The 17,690-nt window shown below is 44.6% G+C and overlaps 1 protein-coding gene across 2 annotated transcripts in view; it reads right to left on the minus strand.

Moving 5' to 3' along the window:
- Window positions 1-17,690, minus strand: part of prkd2 (protein kinase D2) — a 77,714-nt gene that overhangs the window by 16,249 nt on the left and 43,775 nt on the right. Inside the window, exons 2-11 of one of the 2 annotated variants that reach the window (XM_079514207.1) lie at window positions 17,020-17,158; window positions 13,809-13,940; window positions 10,546-10,751; window positions 9,649-9,832; window positions 7,813-7,884; window positions 7,618-7,635; window positions 5,991-6,156; window positions 5,428-5,539; window positions 1,149-1,226; window positions 99-198 (exon numbers count right to left, since the gene is read on the minus strand). In XM_079514207.1, coding sequence (XP_079370333.1) covers window positions 99-198; window positions 1,149-1,226; window positions 5,428-5,539; window positions 5,991-6,156; window positions 7,618-7,635; window positions 7,813-7,884; window positions 9,649-9,832; window positions 10,546-10,751; window positions 13,809-13,940; window positions 17,020-17,158 — 1,207 coding nt within the window. The remainder of the gene's footprint in view (window positions 1-98; window positions 199-1,148; window positions 1,227-5,427; window positions 5,540-5,990; window positions 6,157-7,617; window positions 7,636-7,812; window positions 7,885-9,648; window positions 9,833-10,545; window positions 10,752-13,808; window positions 13,941-17,019; window positions 17,159-17,690) is intronic. The other variant, XM_079514208.1, reaches the window with a different exon arrangement.

Genomic DNA, 17,690 nt, shown 5'->3' on the forward strand with positions numbered 1-17,690 from the left:
TCATTGGCCACGAAAAGGTCACGCACACACGCACTATGGGGGCCCTGCAAGAATTACCCGCCCAGGTGGGGGGTTAATTAATCCGTCCCTGAACCTACCTGTGATGACCTCGAAGCAGTGAGGGCTGGTGGTGCCGGGGGGAATCAGCGTGAAGTCCCCTGCCGGGCGGACCTCCAGGATCTCAGACAGAGGGATCTCCTACACCACACAATGTAGGAGTACAATAATTGCCTCTGAGATGTAGTGGAGTTGAAGTAAACATACAGGAAATTGGAAATACTGAAGTAAAGTAGAGTCATGGGATCTTAGTATAATCTGATCGACATTAGGAATTGACTTTGACACGTTTTTCAGTTTTTTGATTAGTATCTGAACATCAAATCTAAATGAATACCTCAGTAACGGTAGCAATAACAGAATATAAAAAACCGCCTCTGTTACAAGTAAAAGGCCTACATTAAGATGTTGGTATCAAAATATACTTAACCCATTTTGGATGTTTCAAGCATTCTGTCTTTAGATCTACAAGCTCATAGCGTGCCACCGAGTGGCGCGCTATGAATTTGTAGGTCTGCTATTTTTGAAAAATCGTAAAAATGCGGCACAAATCTTTGAATAGGTATATATTCTTTCAGAGCGAACGTTTTTTTTTTTTTCGACGTCAGGCCTAAATGGGTGAAAGTAACAAAGTAAAAGTAAACAGCAGATCTACTATAGCTCACAAAGAGTCGCATTGTGACGTGTTGTGAGCTTGTAGATCGGCTACTGTCGAATAGCCGCTGTATAAAAGTGGTTAACGGTCATGTGCTGTACTGTGGCGTGTTGCTGTGTCTGTACTGTGGCGTGTTGCTGTGTCTGTACTGTGGCGTGTTGCTGTGTCTGTACTGTGGCGTGTTGCTGTGTCTGTACTGTGGGGTGTTGCTGTGTCTGTACTGTGGCGTGTTGCTGTGTCTGTACTGTGGGGTGTTGCTGTGTCTGTACTGTGGCGTGTTGCTGTGTCTGTACTGTGGGGTGTTGCTGTGTCTGTACTGTGGCGTGTCGCTGTGCCTGTACTGTGGCGTGTTGCTGTGTCTGTACTGTGGCGTGTTGCTGTGTCTGTACTGTGCAGTGTTGTACAGCATGTATATTATCGGTGCAGGTTTACCTACCTTGTAGTACTTGTTGGTGGTGTTGTTCTGGAAGAGGATGATGCACTTACAGTCCAGACGCCAATAGTGCCTCTTTCTCTGTTGGTGGTGGTAGTGGGAGGGGGGAGGGGGTGGGAGGGCAGTGGGAGGGGAGGGGGGGTGAGAGGTTTCAGGGGTTCAAGGTTATTTTATTAGTGTCCCCGAAGGGCAAATGGTTTTACAGCAGATCATAAGGCTTGAAACACATATAACATACATCAATCAAACCAAACTTATTGCTGCTGGTCGCAAGCGTGCGCTGCGCCCGGCCTACTTGCATCTTCAGAAGCGACCGCCTCCTTCAGAAGCTAAAGTAGACTCCAAGGGGAGTAGTAGGGTCAACATGGGATTCATCTTAGATGCTGCAGGGGGCGCTGTCCAGAGAGCGGACCGATCGGAGCAAAGGAAACGGAAGAGGAAAAGGAAAACAGGACACAAAAAAGAGAAAGAGAGAGAGAAAGAGAAAGGAAGTTAGTATAAAGGACAGACCTGGGGAGAAAGAAACAGCCGAGAACCACAGAGTTGGAGCGAAAGAGGAAAGTTTCACGCAGGGCTCTCTCCCCAATCAACCAATCAACCCTCGACCAGCTCAGTGGCCTTGTGGTTAGAGTGTCCGCCCTGAGACTGGGAGGTCGGGGTTCAATCCCTGGCCGGGTCATACCAAAGATAAGACTCTAAAAATGGGACCCAGTGCCTCCCTGCTTGACACTCAGCATCAAGGGTTGGATTGGGGGTAAATCCCTGCGACATACTAGCGTCATGTCCAGGGGGTGTACTTGTACATCAAGCTGCCTCACGCTACAGAAACAGGAGATAGGCTCCTGCCCCTATGGGCCTCATGGCTCGGCAAGGCTACTACTTACTCTCCCCAATCAACCTGGTGGCCGTGACTTCATGGGCTCTTTGTGGAGTTTGCGCCCCTCAAAAAAATACAGCTTTTCGCCCCGTCCCGTCTCACATTTGCCATTGACAATGAAAGGAGAATTTACGTCATATGTGGCTGAAATATGACGTACATTTGTTGCAACGCAAACATTAAATGCCATTGACAATGAAAGGAAAATTGACGTCATTATGTAGACGAGCAAATCGGCTTAACCAATCTCATAAATTCAGTTGTCATCTTACATGGTCATGGTGAAAAGATGAGGGTTTTTTTAACCATTGTATCATGGTTAAAAGATAATAACATAAGTTGACATGAAGAAGTATTATTCATTTTTTTATTGGATGATGTACGGCGACAAGAGCGCCCCTCACTTCACACGGGTGTGATTTTTATTTGATATATTATATCCATGACCATTGTATATCCGTAGAAGAACCTGCCTTCAGTACAATATGACACTGCCATCGCTCTCTCTCTCCTAACAAACTAAAGGTGTTAATGTCTTATGCGCGACACCTTAAATTAAGTTAATTAACATGCGCTCCCACTGTCTGATGGTCAAGGTTTAGCATACTAAAAGAGGGCTGTTATCATAATGGATCATGGTATAGACTTCAAAAGGACAATCAGGCCAACAGCATGATGATATACAAGTTACTTCAACTTAGTATGATGGAAGTATAACAACAGTAAAATATTATGGCTGGTTAAAGCTGCTATAAGCAATATACTGTATGTCAAAAATGTAATGACCTATTTTTTTAATTGTTATTTTTGGTATTCAGACAGCCAGCAATGAGTAAAACACTCCCCCAAAAAAATGTAGTGTCTGTGACACATCTAGGGGCCACAGTCTGCATTCAAAGATGTTCCTAGAAGCTTTGTCATTGGTCGAAAAAAAACCTGGTCGAAATGACTAACCAATCAGGAAGTAGACAGGCAAATCGACCAATGGCAAAGCTTCTTGGAAAATCTTTGAATGCAGATTGTGGCCCCTAGATGTGTCACAGAGACCAAATTAGTTTTGGGAGCGTTTTACCCATTGCTGGCCAACAAAAAAGAAAAGAAAGATAAGCAGGCCTGGGCCGTGGCTCAGCGGTCCAGGCACCTTGGCTGGTAATCCAGTCTGGCAGTGTGCCGCGGGTTCGACTCCCGATCCCGACGGCCTTTACTGCATGTCACTCCCCCATCTCTCTCCCCATTTCCTGTCAGCCTACTGTCTGTCCCTCCATAGAAAAATATAAAATAAAGGCGCTTTAATAATGAATAAATATTCAGTCCTTTACTCCCCCAACCACAATGATTTTGAAAATGGTGGAAGGGGTCCGTGGGGCGTAAAAAAGGTTGGGGAGCCCTACGTTAGAGAAATCAGAACGCTGTATAGTCACAGGAGGATGTGAGAGAGATTTGTATTTATTTATAAATCTGGAATTCACCACGCGTCTCTCGTTTGGTCACACTGAACAATCTTCTCCCTCTAAGACAGTGGTCCCCAAAGTGGGGAACGACTAGGGGTCCTTGAGGGGAGTTCCAGGGGGTCCTCAGCTAAATGATAGTTTGGAACCAAATGGACCGTTATGGCTCTGTAGCTCAGAGAGTGTACAAATGGAACCATTTGTACCGAGTTAAATTAACATTGATTTTACAATATAAATTGGAGTCCCAGAGATAGAAATGGGGGGGTCCGTAGCTTATTGCATATTAAACTGAGGGTCCTTTAATTGCGAACGCAGTGAGCATTTACTATGAGACCCAGCAGATCCTGTCTGTGTGTCTGTGTGTCTGTGTGTGTGTCACGCTGTAACACCACCCGCCCACCACCAGAGGGCGCAGCTGTATCACACACAAAAACACACACACTCACACAAAACTTAACTTAAAAAAAACTTAACTTAAAAAAAAACTTAAACACAAAAAAAGAGAACTTAAAAAAAACCTTAAAAAATTACGTAATTTATTCTAATTGTTGTTTTTGCAATTTACGAGCTGCGTTCGCTTCCCGCGTTCGCGCGTCTTACTTGTTAATTATAATGGTTGAGAATCACTGCTAGAGCCGTAAAAATCTTCTCTTATGGGGGACCCTGGCATATCCACGGGCTAATTAGTGTCAATTTGGGGGTCCTTGACGTGAAAAAGTCTGGGAACCACTTCTCTAAGATTGTGCGATGTACTATCAGTCTGGACCGAGTCAGACACTCGGCTACGTTGAACCGCAGGCACGGACACTCACGCAGAAGATGAAAGGTTTAGGGAGTAAAGTGCATATAGATGCTAAGAGGAAACGGTCAAGGCCGATGTGACCCGGCCAATGCAGAGGAGACAGTTGAGCTGGTGTGCGGGAGAGATAGAGAGGAGTTGGGGACAGTTTGTCTCAGTCAGTGTTAAGGGAAAGTCATCAAAGCTTTTGCTGAGTTGCATTGTTTTATATATATTTTTATCCCACGATTTTGCAACCCATCTTTTCACCCAGTGTCAATTATCTAATGTAATTCTGGGCGCTACACTTCCTCTGCCAACCTGGGGGGGCAGCGGACTGACCTCATGCTTCCTTCGATGCATGAGGAGTCCAAGCTGCTGCCTTTTCACCTGACAGGGGAGAGTTTCCCCGGCTGGACGTAGCGCGTGGAAGGAACACGTTATTCCGACCAGTTCCTTTCCCCTCCATCAGGCGCCACCGGCTGGCCAGGGGGAGGTAGTTTTAGAGACCAGGATTACTGCATGTTTTTTGTGAGCCTATAGGGGACACGGGGAGAACATGCAAACTCCACACAGAAAGGCCCTTTCGCCAACCCCACCTCGGCCTATTCTTATGCTGAGTTGCATGAGAAAAACGGCTAAATAATAGGGGTGCAACAGTTACTCAAAATAATCAATTTAATGGAATTGAATCAGATAATAGTGTAATAATCAACCCTTATTTCGGGCATGTCATTATTGGTGAAAACAAAGCGTCAAAAAAGCTTTCCGCACGATGCAGTACACTACTGCATTTTATACGACAACGTATAAAATCTAACTTAAAGTTCCCCTGATGAAATTATTTTCTATTAATCATATTTTCTATTCAAGCCTTGAATTCATGGGGTGAGATGGTATAGGAGTCTCTTTGAGTCTCTGCCGGTTATACAATTATTGATTATTATTAAAAATATATTAATTATTAATGAATATATAATGATTAAATCCTAAAATTATTAAAGACACACTACTCGATGATTCAATTAATTGAAAAAGTAAAAAAAAAAAAAAAAAACGATAGTCAAAACGATTGTGATGTGTGTTGCGTGTTTGGCCTGTGGTGTAAATGCAGGTGGAGATACGGCGGAAGGCTTTCTCGTTGCACAGGGAGGGTAAACAGGCGTGCAGGTTTACCAGTGTGTCCTTGTTGCTGTAGTGAACCATCCATCCCTCCTTGATGCTTGTGCTGGAGCGACGGGTGGTCTGCCTCATCGACTGGACCACCCTCATTAGGGGGATGTAAACACTGTGCAGAGGGAGACGTGACCAGACAAACAGTTAGCAGTGGAGTGCAACGTCTTGATCCCGCGTGCGTGCGTGCGTGCGTGCGTGCGTGCGTGCGTGCGTGCGTGCGTGCGTGCGTGCGTGCGTGCGTGCGTGCGTGTGTGCATATATGTGTACAATACGGCCACAAGTCGGGAAACTCGGGATTAGCAGTGCATGTGATAATGAGCATGTGTCATTTAATTTGTGGGTGCGTGCCTGCATGCATGTGGCTGTGTGTGTGTGTGTGTATTTGTGTGCGCGTGCTTGTGTGTGTGTCTGAGAACTGTGTGTGTGTGTGTGTGTGTGTGTGTGTGTGTGAACTGTGTGTGTGTGTGTGTGTCTGTGTGTGTGTGCGTGCGTGCGTGCGTGCGTGCGTGCGTACGTGCGTGCGTGCGTGCGTGCGTGCGTGCGTGCGTGCGTGCGTGCCTGACCTCTGGTCCCCACTGGCTCTGGCTCCGTCCTGGTTGTTGTCGGGGGAGAAGGACCCAGGGATGCTGCAGGCCTCGTCAGAGTCGTCCATGGAGGACTTGTCCGAGGCGTCGTACTCACTGCTGTAGTCCATGGGAACTTCCGGGTCCACGCTGGGACTCAGCATGTCTGTGGAATACAGACATGGGAATGAACCCATTTAGGCCTGACGTCGAAATTTATAAAATGTCTTGTAAATCGTGAAAATGTGGCGCAAATCCTGACAGAAAACGATTTTTCAAAAATAGCAGACCTAGGAGCTCGTAGCGCACCACTTGGTGCGCCAAACGAGGAGCGTTCCTCGCTCCCCGTTTGCAAGGCCCTTTAGGCTCTAGCAGTGATTCTCAACCCGTTTTAATTTCAAGGACCTCCCCCCAGTTTGACATGCATTAGTCTACGGACCCCCATTTAATGGCATTTCTATCTCTATGAGACCCCCAATTCATATTGTAAAAATCAATGTTAATTTAACTCTGAGAGTGTACAAGTGGAACCAAATGGACCTGTCAAGGTCCATTTGGTTCCATTTGTACACTCTCAGAGTTACAGACCCATAAGGGTCCATTTGGTTCCAAACTACCATTTAGCTGCCCCCTGGAACTCCCCCAAGGACCCCTGGGGGTCCCTGGACCCCACTTTGGGAACCACTTCCTTACACCTTATCCCTAAACTTCTTTGCCTTTTTTGAGGGGCGTAGGGGTCCCTCCTATGTCCAGCTTTTAGTGTAAACACAAACTTTGTCCTAACACATTAAATGCCATTGATAATGAATGGCCAGTTTTGAGTGTTTGTGTAAACACGAACATTAAATGCCATTGGCGGTGAGAACGCAAATCGTGATTGGCCAGAATGAGATGATGTATGACGACGTGACGATAAGAGCGCACCTCACTTCACACGGGTGTGCTGAAAGCACTGACACAAATAGAACTGTTCACTAAAAAGATTAGTTTCAATCATTTGTTGACCATTCAGTACGTCTGTCCCTCTCACGTTGTTCAGTCCAATGACCAAAGAGGAATGTCTCTCTTTAGACATTCAAAATGTTACATTTTGCCGTACTGACTGACCGAACGCGCGGACGAAACTGAACGATAACTTGAGGAAGTGACCGAAGTGACCGAATTCGTTCCTTCGCTACAATGGAAAGCACACAGAAGGGGCGGTTCTATTAACTACTACTACTTCAGCAACATTATTCCTGTTACTAATTATATTAGCCTATAATAGTGTGTAGGAGAAACAAGTAAGACGCGTAAAGCGAACGCGGGAAGCGAACAAAGTGTTGTGGCAGTCTGACACACACACACACACACACACACACACACACACACACACACACACACACACACACACACACACACACACACACACACACACACACACACACACACACACACACACACACACACACACACACACACACACACACACACACACCTCTGTATCGTTCCAATTTCAGTTGCCCTCTGGTGGCAGGCGGGTGGTGTTACAGTGTGACACACAGACATACAGTTTTGGCCAGCTTCTATAGTTAGTGCTCACTTCGTTCGCAACAAAAGGTATAATGCTATAACAACAACTACTTACCACTGTTACTTTTGTTGTCTGAGAAGACATGCAGAAAGGTGAGTGCCGGTGAGATGCAGTGGTGTTGTTACATGTCGGGGGTTATATGAAAATGGCAAAAGGTTAATGAAAAGAGGACTTCATCATCATCACAGCCATGCTGGGTTAACAGCCACGCACATGCTTTAAATTAAGGCAGGTATTATTCTCTCCTACCTCCAATGGTTTCCCCGAGACAGTCGTTGGGAACTTTGTACGCACAGCGCTTATGGCAGTTGAACTTGCAGTCTGTGAAAGATAATCGATCGATGAACAAAAACAAACAAAAGTCCAGTTATACATACTGTACTGTACGTTTGAATAAACAATAGAGGGTATGCGTGTGACATCATCATCAAACCCGGAGGTTATGCAGGAATGCCCACTGAGTGTCAAAAAACTACTTTCTGGCCTCGACAGCCCATTCATCCAAACAGAGAAGTCCTATCTGATTGCATTAAACAACGTTAAACAATGTTAAACTCACTTTGCCTGTTGCTTTGCCACTCGATGTGTCATTCACTTTAAGCATGTGCATACCCTCTATAAAATGTAGGGCAGCCAGGCTGCCTACTGTACATATACAGTAGATTAGACACTAGTATTTCTGTATTTGATAAAGCCACACAGATATCCCATCTTGATTTGCAATTGTGTAACTTGTTGTATTCTTGTTGACAATATCCCAAAGGTTATGCTGTTCACAATAACCCCCAAAGGTTATGAAGTCATGAAGTCTGAAAATTAACATTAAATTAAATTAAATTAACATTAAATTAACATGTGGATCTTGTTAGATTTTGTTTCTGCTGCGGTGAAACCCCATGATGTGACTCACATTTAATTATGATAATGCCAGATAATGTCAAAGAAAGAATAATACAAAAACTGAGTTATCGTTATCGTTCACATTTTCCCATGAACAATATTTAATAGGAAGAAAGCTTAAACACGTGTCATTTATTTATTTTAGTCAATCGGACGTCATTCTTATTACTCGTGTTCACACACAGTGCCAAAATGTGTTTTGGAGCACATTCAACTTCTCCAGTGCCAACAGTATTAGTCTGTGGTTGCACTGGGTGTTAATTAAAGGTAATATGGTATGACTGTGAAGCAAAGCATTGTATTGGTGGGGAAAAAAAGCATTCATACTCATGGTGTCCATATTTTTGGAAGTATAATTATAGTCAGAATGTTGTTGAGAAAATCCACTATGGTGCTGTGTTGATTTCGTCGACTAAAACTAAGACGAAAAATGTTCGTCGACTACCTTTTTCCACTGACGAAAACTAAATGGAAACTAAATGAAAACTAAGCTATGATGACTAAAACTAAGACTAAATATATTCACAATTTCGTCAACAAATAAAAACTAGACTAAAATGTTAGGAAGGCACTAGTGGACAAGAGATCCACTATAAGTCATTTTACAATTAGTTGCATGCTGAAAATAGCCGATCTACAAGCTCACAACGCATCGCAGCGCGACGCGTTGTGAGCTTGTAGACCGGCTATTTTCAGCAAGTGTTAAATCAGTCATTACGACGCCATCAAGGCCCGCCAAAATACATTTTAGTCAAGTAAATCAACTGTAGATTTAGTCGACTAAAATCATATGACATTCAGTCGACTAAAACTAGACTCACACTAAAACATTCCGGGTGACTAAAATGTGACTACAATTAAATGAAAACTATTCAAGAGGACTATGACTAAAACTAAAATAGAAATTTTGCTGCCAAAAACAACACTGCTATGGTGCAAACCGGGGCTTTGTCGGACACAAACACAATATCCGGCCTGGGCCATGGCTCAATGGTCCAGGCACCTTGGCTGGTAATCCAGTCTGGCAGTGTGCCGCGGGTTCGACTCCCGTCCCCGACGAACTTTACTGCATGTCTTCCCCCCCATTTCCTGTCAGCCTACTGTCTGTCCCTCCATAAAAAATAATATAAAATAAAGGTGAAAGCAACAAAAAAAAACCATTTACAAACACAATAATATCCCCACCTTTGCACTGTAGGCCCTGTCTGAAGAGGCCTCGTAGAAGCCTCTTACAGTACTGGCAGACGGTCGGCCGCGTGTAGGAGTGGACAGCGAACGTGTGCGGCACCTTCACCTTGGTCATCAGGATCTTGTCCAAGTGGACCGGTCGCCCCGTGTAAAACCGACGGGCTTCACTGGGAGTCCGCGGCTGATATAGGAGAGAAGTGGAATCATTTTAGTGATAATGAGTGGCTGTTTATACGCACCAGAATAGTCCATTTCTCAAAAACTGTACACTTATATAGCATAGTACAATATCACTTATAGGACAATATCTCCCCTGATCAAGCAGGGATGCCTTATTGACAGATAGTGGATGAAAATGTGATCTCTCAGGCAAGTTGGAACTACAGGTATAGGACACTAAAGTTATGGATTGGAGCTTTAACCCATTTTGGGCGGGAACCCCTTTTGGTGTTTTAAGGATTATGTTCTACTTTAGCTATTTTTGGAAAATTGTGAAAATGTGACACAAATCTTTGAATATATTATTTCAGAGCGAACGTTTTTAACTAAAATCTTTGCTTCTGGGGGGGGGGGGGGGGGGGGTCCCTGCAACAACATATTTTCAGAGGCCAAATACATATAATTGTTAATAATAATAGTTGACATCAAATAGTTTGAGAACCACTGACATAGAAGCATAGGTTTTTCAGAATATTTGTCTATTTAGAAGATTTTATTTTTTAGAATCGGCCTCAGGTCGAACAAAGGGCAAACTCAATGTTAAAAAAAATAACTGTGATGATCTATATTGTAATATAGAATTAATGCAGATTGTGGTGTGAGAGTATATAGTGTAGGCCTACACCGCACAGGCGCACAGCATTGTGTGTGTATGAAGGTATACCGGTAGCCTACCATCTGTGTGTGCGATCGGACCAGGCCAGCCTCTTCTGCACAGGTGGAGGTGGTTCCCACGCTGCTCAGAGACAGAGACTCCGTGGTGGAGAGGCGTAGGGATTGGCTGCTCGTCAGGGACGTGGTGGACAGACGCCGCTTACGGGCTCCGCTGCAGTTGTTGGGGATGCTGAAAGCACAGCGCTTGTGGTAGTTCAGTCCACAGCCTGCAGGGGGAGACAGAGGGGGGGCGAGGAGGCAGAGATGGAGGGAAATAAATTCAACAAGTTTATAGAGTTTATCTGGTCCTCATTCACAAAGGAGAAATACGCAAGAGTGTAACGGAAGCGTAACGGAAGCATAAACAGATGCGGGAAATTCCGTCCGATCACGCAACGTTGTTTTGCCGTGCAATTCAAAGAGCGGTGTGTACCACAGGTACGCAGGTGTACCTGCGTACCCTCACTGTATATATTTCTTTTCCCTTTTTACCTCCTTTTTGATGAATTCCTGTTCTGTCTATAGAAGTGTCTATTTGTACGTCTCTAAATGTTTTGATGATTTGAACATGGTGGACCCTGTTGGAAACAAGTGTAATGCTTAATTGGGTCGTCCACTCACAGTTAACAGCCTTTGTATTGAGTTTGTGCTTGAAATGTACTGTAATTCTGCAAACTGTTAATAAATTCTTCAATCAATCAATCAATCAATGTTGTGAGGTACGCAGGTGAATGCGAGCGGGTGCCAAATGATCGGAAAATCAGCGGATAACTTAATTTGCATTGATCCACGCCCCATTTCACACCATAAAAGGCGTCAAGCATGACTCAGCAGACAGCAGTAAAAAAAACAAAAAAGAACTATAGGCCTTACAGCTCAAACGAAATAGAGGTCCTCCTGACGGAATGCAACAAAATAATGATATTTTCCAGTATAGTGGCTTCACAAATTAAAATAAAAATGATTGCTGGAAAGAAATTAGGCTATATTAGGAAATTAAAAGAAAATGATCTGACCATGTCAAGCGCCGGAGCGACGACCACCACCTGCAGTCTCTTTTTTTACATCCATATACCATTACATTTGTGCGTGATTCTTTATATTGTCTATAGCCTACCATTAAACTATATAAATCATTTTCCCAAGCTTACAAAACGGTGAACGCTGCTCCGCACCGCTGCAGCAATGTCAAGCTGACTTACGGTATAAAATGCAGCTTTTTTATTTATTTATTTAAGTTCGGGACCAAGGCAGCAAGCTAGCGTATACTTGGCAATTATATTATAAAGCCTTTTCTTTTCTATTAAACAATTGCTCACTCACACCTTTGCAGAGGTAAAACATATATCCGATATTTTTATCAGAGCTGCATTGATTCATGCGGGGAATAGATTAATATCATCTCACTGTCATCTGTCTGAATGCCATGTGGAGAATGGATTTGTTCTGATCATGGACACGTAGGCATAGGCCTATAGCTATTTAAATTTTCAACCATATACGGCGGGTAGCCTCCTCTTTGTCAGATCTAAGTGCAGGTTCATTTCATGATGTCGTCATATTAAAATGATTCACGGGACATTTGGCACCAAACTTGATTGATCTCATGATGAGATCAATGTAGTAGCCTACAGCCTAGCTATAAGTTCCCCATATTATAATTAATTAAGGTGCACTGGCTTAAAACTATGACTGGCCGAATTGCACGCGCTGATGCAATAATGTGGACTTCTATATTTGTATAGGGCTAATTAGCCCTCGTGACTGCTGTCTGTCTGTCAGACCGGCATGTCTGTGAACCATATAAATAATCTGTTCTGTCCGGGCCAGGCTCGCCGTTATATTCATTTTCCAATGTGAATTTCACCCAGATTGGACTGTCCACACACACACACCGACAGTGTGACTCAAAGGAGCTCCGTAACAAAACAATTTCAATAGGCCTACTGCAGGCATTACTACACTAAACAACGTTGGATTCGTACAGTGCAGAATGCAGATAAGTGTATGTTCTTATAATAATTGTGAGTTTGTTTTTTAACATGCAGCGCGAGTCCGCGAGAGCCGATCTACAAGCTCACAACGCGTTGCACTGCGAGTAGAAAGCTGTCAAGTGAGCAGCGCAATCGCGCATGCTAGAAATATCCTAATAAATAAATAAAAAGGTGTCGGGCTTGCAGGGGCAGTTTCTGTATGGGACTCTAGGCTAACCTGCCTCTAGAATGCTTGCATTTAGGCATACAAGTGATACTTGGCTTTTATATAAGCTATCATTTTTTTTATGTGCTGACCAATGTTGACACATGCCTACATATTTTATCTGAGGTTTGGGGACTTTTAATTGAGTCAGCATGAAGACTAAAGCCTTCTGAATAAATCTACGTAAGCAGTACACGACCCTCTGAGCTGGCGCAGCTTATAGCGGAGTTTCCGACCAAACAACGTCACCGTCAAGTTCACGTTCAACTTCATGAATTCCCACGTAATGTGGGAATCCACGTAAATGCCTGTCCGCTCACGCTCCGCTCACGTTACGTAACGTTATGAGCGTAAACGCCGTTGTGAATGAGGACCTATGAGAGCACATTTCATACACAAAGGCAATTAAAAGGTGTTTCTAAGGCATGAGATGGCATTTAACCCATTTAGGACTGACACCACATTCTACAAATGCCTTCCAAATCATGACATTTTCTGAAAAACCTATGTTTCTATATGTCAGTGGTTCTCAAACTATTTCATGTCAATGACCCCAAACATTATAAGTAATTGGCCGCTGACCACCATCTGAAAATATGTTGTTCCAGGGACCTCCCGGAAATCTTGAAAAAACAAGAAGGTGGCCGCACACGCCAATAGCCAGAGTGCCAATATTTTATTTAGGACGTAGCAGGTAAGACAAATTAATCCAACGTTTCGGCGGTTAAGCGTTCATCAGGGAAACCCTCCCAGAAGCAAAGATTTGAGTTAAAAACGTTCTCTGTGAAAGAATATATATTCAATGATTTGCGCCACATTTCCCCCGATTTTTCAAAAAATAGCAGATCTACAAGCTCGTATCGCGGAACTCTGTGCCGCCCTACAAGCTTGTAGATCTGCTATTTTTCAATAGCTAAAGTATAACATAATGCTAATAACACACCAAAAGGGGCTCCCGTCCTGCATGGGTTAAAATCAAATAAAACATATTCAAAGTAAGATCATGTCAGACACGTCTGTCTGTGTGGTCAACGGATTATATTGCAACATCTAACCCTCATTCACACCATGCATGTTCTCCTCACCGTCACATTTGAGCCCCTGTCTGACCAGTCCAAACAGCATCTCTCCACAGTGGTCGCAGAAGGCCGGCGCACGGTACGAGTGCACGTTGAGTGCATGTGGGCGAATCTGGAAGTCTTCAAAGGTGGCTGCCGCTGTAAAGAGAGACACACAGCATCGTTAAGGCCGGCTGCCAGCTGTAAAGACACACAGCATCGTTAAGGCCGGCTGCCAGCTGTAAAGACACACAGCATCGTTAAGGCCGGCTGCCAGCTGTAAAGACACACAGCATCGTTAAGGCCGGCTGCCAGCTGTAAAGACACACAGCATCGTTAAGGCTGGCTGCCAGCTGTAAAGACACACAGCATCGTTAAGGCCGGCTGCCAGCTGTAAAGACACACAGCATCGTTAAGGCCGGCTGCCGCTGTAAAGACACACAGCATCGTTAAGGCCGGCTGCCAGCTGTAAAGACACACAGCATCGTTAAGGCCGGCTGCCAGCTGTAAAGACACACAGCATCGTTAAGGCCAGCTGCCAGCTGTAAAGACACACAGCATCGTTAAGGCTGGCTGCCGCTGTAAAGACACACAGCATCGTTAAGGCCGGCTGCCGCTGTAAAGACACACAGCATCGTTAAGGCCGGCTGCCAGCTGTAAAGACACACAGCATCGATAAGGCCGGCTGCCAGCTGTAAAGACACACAGCATCGTTAAGGCCGGCTGCCAGCTGTAAAGACACACAGCATCGTTAAGGCCGGCTGCCAGCTGTAAAGACACACAGCATCGTTAAGGCCGGCTGCCAGCTGTAAAGACACACAGCATCGTTAAGGCCGGCTGCCGCTGTAAAGACACACAGCATCGTTAAGGCCGGCTGCCAGCTGTAAAGACACACAGCATCGTTAAGGCTGGCTGCCGCTGTAAAGACACACAGCATCGTTAAGGCCGGCTGCCAGCTGTAAAGACACAGCATCGTTAAGGCCGGCTGCCAGCTGTAAAGACACACAGCATCGTTAAGGTTGGCTGCCAGCTGTAAAGACACACAGCATCGTTAAGGCCGGCTGCCAGCTGTAAAGACACAGCATCGTTAAGGCCGGCTGCCAGCTGTAAAGACACAGCATCGTTAAGGCCGGCTGCCAGCTGTAAAGACACACAGCATCGTTAAGGTTGGCTGCCAGCTGTAAAGACACACAGCATTGTTATGGCCGGCTGCCAGCTGTAAAGACACAGCATCGTTAAGGCCGGCTGCCAGCTGTAAAGACACACAGCATCGTTAAGGTTGGCTGCCAGCTGTAAAGACACACAGCATTGTTAAGGCCGGCTGCCAGCTGTAAAGAAACAGCATCGTTAAGGCCGGCTGCCAGCTGTAAAGACACACAGCATCGTTAAGGTTGGCTGCCAGCTGTAAAGACACACAGCATCGTTAAGGCCGGCTGCCGCTGTAAAGACACACAGCATTGTTAAGGCCGGCTGCCAGCTGTAAGACACACAGCATCGTTAAGGCCGGCTGCCAGGCCATGCAGGTGGCCAATGATGGCCAACAGAGACCATTAACTGTCACACAGGGAGGATTATGGGAAATGATGTGTTAAACAAGCATGAGACGATTTTCTCCTGGTTGGTTGGGAGGTCCACTTGAGTGAATAACATTATACATATACTTACATATGGCTTTTATACTAAGTGGTCAAAGATACAGGGTTCTCACACGTTTTACAAGACAGTAGGCCTATGTCATTATTAACCAGCTCAGTGGCCTTGTGGTTAGAGTGTCCGCCCTGGGAGTGGGAGGTCAGGGTTCGATTCCCGGCCGGGTCATACCCAAGACTTTACAAATGGGACCTAGTGCCTCCCTGCTTGACACTCAGCATCAAGGGTTGGATTGGGGGTAAGTCCCTGCTTGACACTCAGCATCAAGGGTTAGATTGGGGGTAAGTCCCTATGCGACATACTAGCGTCATGTCCAGGGGGTGTACTTGTACATCAAGCTGCCTCACGCTACAGAAACAGGAGATAGACTCCTGCCCTATGGGCCTCATGGCTCGGCAAGGCTTACTTACTTAATTATGTCATTATTAGGCCTGTCGTTATTTGACATAATCACAATTACACTCTGTTTGTGTCGCTGTCAATTTATCTTCCGATTTTGTAAAAAAAAGAAAAAAAACATTCAATAAACATTTCAATAAACGGAACCTTAAAAAAAAGAAAAAAAGATAATCACAATTATTTTTTGCATAATCGTCAGTCCTTTCCATGTTTAAAAATGTCGATACATTTTCAAAAAAGAAATCTGCTTTTAACTATTCCACAATCTCCGAATGCTATAGAGTCTGGACCTATAGTGGAGCTGAGCTGAGCTGAGTAACGGAAGCTGCCATTTCCGTTCACGAAAATATATTTTAAAATATCTTTAGAGCTTATTTTTCCTTTTCAGCTAAGCAGATGATGTTAGATGTTTTCTATTCATATTAGGATAAGGATATTTAATGTGCGCGACTGTAAAGACGAAACGGAAGTGGCGAGGAGGCTCCACTTCCGCTTTATAGTTTACTCATGACAGCTCTTCCATTGCTCCAGACTGTATGATGGAAGCATTTGGAAATTGCGGAGGCAACAGTCTGGTAACGCGAGACTACTTATTTACATACAACATTACATACATTTTGAACTTGTGAAATCGGACATTCTGCAATATCATTACTTTTACAATTAGTACTTTAAAGGAGCATTCAGTGATTTGGGTGATTTGGAAAACCACCCGGTCCGCCCCGGTAACAAAATGTGCACATGCACACGCTCTACAGTGGGGGGAAGTGCAACAGCATGTGCACCAAGGCCCGCCCCCACACATGATTGGAGGAAGGCCCCTCTCATCCTGATTGGATGAAGGCTTTGCCACCCGCCACCAAAACTGAAACTAGGGTTTTTTGACCCCAGGGGCTCACTGGGGACAGGGAGGAACTCCTTATATGGTCAGCACACTCTATAGTAGGGAGGGTTATCCAAATAAAAAGAAAAAATAAGTGATATTTGAATGAAGCGAAATCACTGAATATACCTTTAAGTACATTTTGATGCAGATACTTTTGTGCGTTTACTCTCAAGCACATGTTGAACACGGGACTTCTACTTGTAACAGAGTACGTCTACACTGCAGTATTGGCACTTTTACTTATAAGTAAAATATTAAGTACTTTTTTCCTCATGTACCACCACTGAGAGAGTGAGACCTTACCAGACAGCACCACCTCCACCAGCTCTCCCTCCTGGATGTCACTGGCAGCTTTGACCAGCTGGAGGATGTTGTTGGTACTCGTATCATGTTTGAAGAGCAGGATCTTATCGTACATCCCATAGAAGCCACATTCTGGGAACTGCAGGAACACAAAAAGGGAATAAAGAAGACATTATGGATTAATTATGTATTGTACAGTACGTGGTAAAGTGGTTCTCGAACTCTTTTTAATTTCAAGGACTCCCGTAAGAAGGCAACTTGTTGCCGAAACGTTGGAAAAATAAAATGTTGATGGCATCCTGACTACGAGCTGTGCGGCCTCTCTCCTTTCTCAGTCATAGTTTTATCTCCTGCGGTCAGCACCTCTCCACTACTGGTGTGCGCTCCTACCTTCCTGTTTGTTCGAAGGACTCCCGTAGGACACTACGGAGGCCGACTCGTTGGAGGACACTCTCTACTGAGAGAGTGTATATTTGTACACTCCGAGTTGCAGACCTGTAAAGATTCATCGAAAACCATCTCAAGTCAACACTGAGGGTCCCCCCCCCCCTTGAGAACCACTGGTTTATATGATGCACTGAAAAGTAGGCAGGAGTGGAACGTAACTAATTACTAAGTACTTTCATTGACAGTTTCATGACATGTCATATTGACATGAAATAGTCCTACAG

Source organism: Electrona antarctica (assembly GCF_951216825.1).
Source record: "Electrona antarctica genome assembly, chromosome: 11".
Lineage (NCBI taxonomy): Eukaryota > Metazoa > Chordata > Actinopteri > Myctophiformes > Myctophidae > Electrona > Electrona antarctica.